The sequence below is a fragment of the Eschrichtius robustus genome, chromosome 20 (assembly GCF_028021215.1).
Source record: "Eschrichtius robustus isolate mEscRob2 chromosome 20, mEscRob2.pri, whole genome shotgun sequence".
Classification (NCBI taxonomy): Eukaryota; Metazoa; Chordata; class Mammalia; order Artiodactyla; family Eschrichtiidae; genus Eschrichtius; species Eschrichtius robustus.
This window is the reverse complement of record NC_090843.1, coordinates 15,902,073-15,904,578: the sequence shown is the minus strand read 5'-3', so window position 1 is coordinate 15,904,578 and position 2,506 is coordinate 15,902,073. Positions and strand designations below refer to the sequence as shown.

General features: G+C 59.9%; 1 protein-coding gene across 1 annotated transcript in view; it reads right to left on the bottom strand.

Annotated features, from left to right (window-relative positions):
- Positions 1-726: 726 nt before the first annotated feature.
- Positions 727-2,506, bottom strand: part of MARCHF10 (membrane associated ring-CH-type finger 10) — an 82,708-nt gene continuing 80,928 nt past the window's right edge. Inside the window, exon 10 of the mRNA XM_068530960.1 lies at positions 727-788. Within this exon, the coding sequence (XP_068387061.1) occupies positions 727-788 (62 nt within the window). The remainder of the gene's footprint in view (positions 789-2,506) is intronic.

Here is a 2,506-nt window from a genome sequence, read left to right as displayed (position 1 = left end):
TCTTTGTTTCTCTCCTTCTCTCTCTCTCTCTCTCTCTCTGACACACACATACACACACACACTTTTCTTACTAAATTCTCTGCCCTTTTTGCGTCCTAACTCTTGATCTGGTCTTTGGGCCCTAAGACATAATTAGGAGAGAAGTGTGGAGTCCATGTACCAAAACTTCTTAAGTGGGCACCTACAGAGGGTGGCTGGCCAGCTAGCCTGTCCCTGCCTGTGGGGCCCCAGGATGTGTCACCCCTAGTGGCAGTGATGGTGGGGAGCAAGGAGAAGTGGAAGTTGAGGCCCTGAGCCTTTGTCCAAGGAGACTGGAATGAGCACAAAACGAAGCTGGGTGAATAAAGTCGGTTTACTGGTTCTACTCGGGGTGGAGTGAGGCCTGAATGGGCGCCCTCAGCAGGGGGACCTGAGGCCACGGGGCCCGCCAGGGCTGCTGGGTCCCCTTGGGCTTCTGGGCTGAGGGGCAGCAGCAGGGCAGCCTGCGGGGGCTCAGCAAGCCCAGGTCGCTTGGCCTGTGCTGTCTGGGACTAGGCTGGTCGCTGTTGCCGTCTGTAGATGCTCAAGCCGGACCCCACGAAGAGAGTGGCAGAAGGTTGAAAAAGATAATTGCCAACACATTGGTTTCAGTTTCAGTAGAGAGGAGGAGGAAGGGAGGCATGTGGGGACGTAGGGAGGGCTGCTGGGGGGAGAGATTTCTGCCCAGCTCCATGGCCAGCTCCCTTGCTAGACCACTTGGCTGTTGCTTTCACAAATGCTACTTTCATTCCCATCTCTCCACTCGGAACCTGGAAAGCAAGAGCATCTCTCAGGCTGTGGAGCCACGGCAGGCCGTGGGATCTGGCATGGAGGCGCGTGGCATCTCTGCCCTTCCTGCCCCTTCTCCCCCAGCCCCAGTGACCCCCCACCTACCCACACACACGTGCGCATGTGTGCTACAGTGCCCGGAACAGTGCGGAGAACAGGAACCCCAGTCTTTCAGAGATCAAATTGGCTGGAAGCAGAGGGTCATGTGATGGGAGGGAGGGCAGGAGGGCAAAGAGGCAGTGAGATGGCAGTGGGGTCAGAGTGGAGGATGTGGGGTGGGGTGCGGGCTTTTCTTTATTCTTGGGGAAAACTCTTGTTCTCAGTACATTTCTTTTCCCATTGGCCTGAGTGAGCGCTCCCTGACTATTTGGAAGCGGTTTCTGACTGGTGAAGAAGGGCAGGGGAGCAGGAATAATTACTATCCCTCCATCCCTACCTGGACCCTCTCAGCATCTACCTCCACCACAAGGAGGCCCCAGCCCCATGAGCTGCCCCCATTCTTTCACTCCTCCTGTTCTTTCCCCCAAATCTAGTTGCCTTGACTTTTATGTATGGCGGGGAGGAGCTCTGGCCCAGCCTTTGGCTTGAAGGCTCTCGAGCCTACTCCTGTCACACCTGTACTGGTGGCTGCCAGAGGCATTGTTCCCCTCCCTGGACTCGGACGTTGGTGTGGTGACAGTTAGTCGTGCCAACTGGGGAGCAGTTGTCGGGGGGGCTGGGGTACAGAGCTGTGTGACAGGTTGTTAGACCCAGGCGCACCCACCCAGGGACTCTCCCCAGCTGCCCTGACATCTGTGCCACCTGTGGCATTTTGTGTGTGGCCTCGGTTCCCAGGTGCAGGGGACAGGGTGAGAAGGTTGGCATGGGCACCACAGAGCCACAAAGAGGTTGGCTTCTCTTTGTGTCACCTGGTATGCCCTGATGTTTTGCCTTTTCCCCTCCCTGTTTACCTGCATCGAGCTAGGGCAGCAGGTCACAGCTGTGACTCAGCTCTGACAACCCAACTTAACAAAGCGCTGCCAACCAGGTGAGTCATGCCAGGCTGCCGCAGACCAAAGAAGGGTGGCCCCAGGGGGAGGGCGGGAGGCATGTGGATCTGCCTCTGGCTGCCCTGGCTCCTGTCTTGATCATGGCTCTGGCGGGAAGCCAGGCAACGGCGGCGTCTGACCAGCGTGCCAGGACGGTGTTCTGTGCAGGGCTGCCCCTGCCAGCATCGGGGGTGTGTGCAGGGCTCAGGGCAGGTAGAGAGGGCCTAGACCTGTTTCCAGTGGAGAACTGGCGGCCCCCATATTGGGACCGGGACGGGGGAGCGGTGGATCCTAGCGCTAGACCCAGCTTCCTGAAGAGGGATGTAAGTGACATCAGGGGACCATCTGCCTCAGAGCAACACGGGAAGGCAGGGTCCCCTCGGCGGAGACTCCTTTTTAAGCACCACCCCAGGGGTGCTCTTCTCCTGCCCTCTAGAGACGTCCCCCTTCCCTGGGGCTCAGGCTTGCAGCCGGGGTGCCCCTTCCCCATCCCCAAGCTGGGGTGTGGGTGGGAGGCTCTCCATCCTGCTCAGGGCCTCCCCGGGCAGCAGGGAGGCAGCGGCCCCCGCTGGGCACTAGGGGTCGCCCCTGCCCAGCCAGACCCTCTCGGGCGCGCCCGGCCGCAGCGGGTTTCCTCCAACCGGGAAGACCGCGGGCGCCTCCGGGGCGTG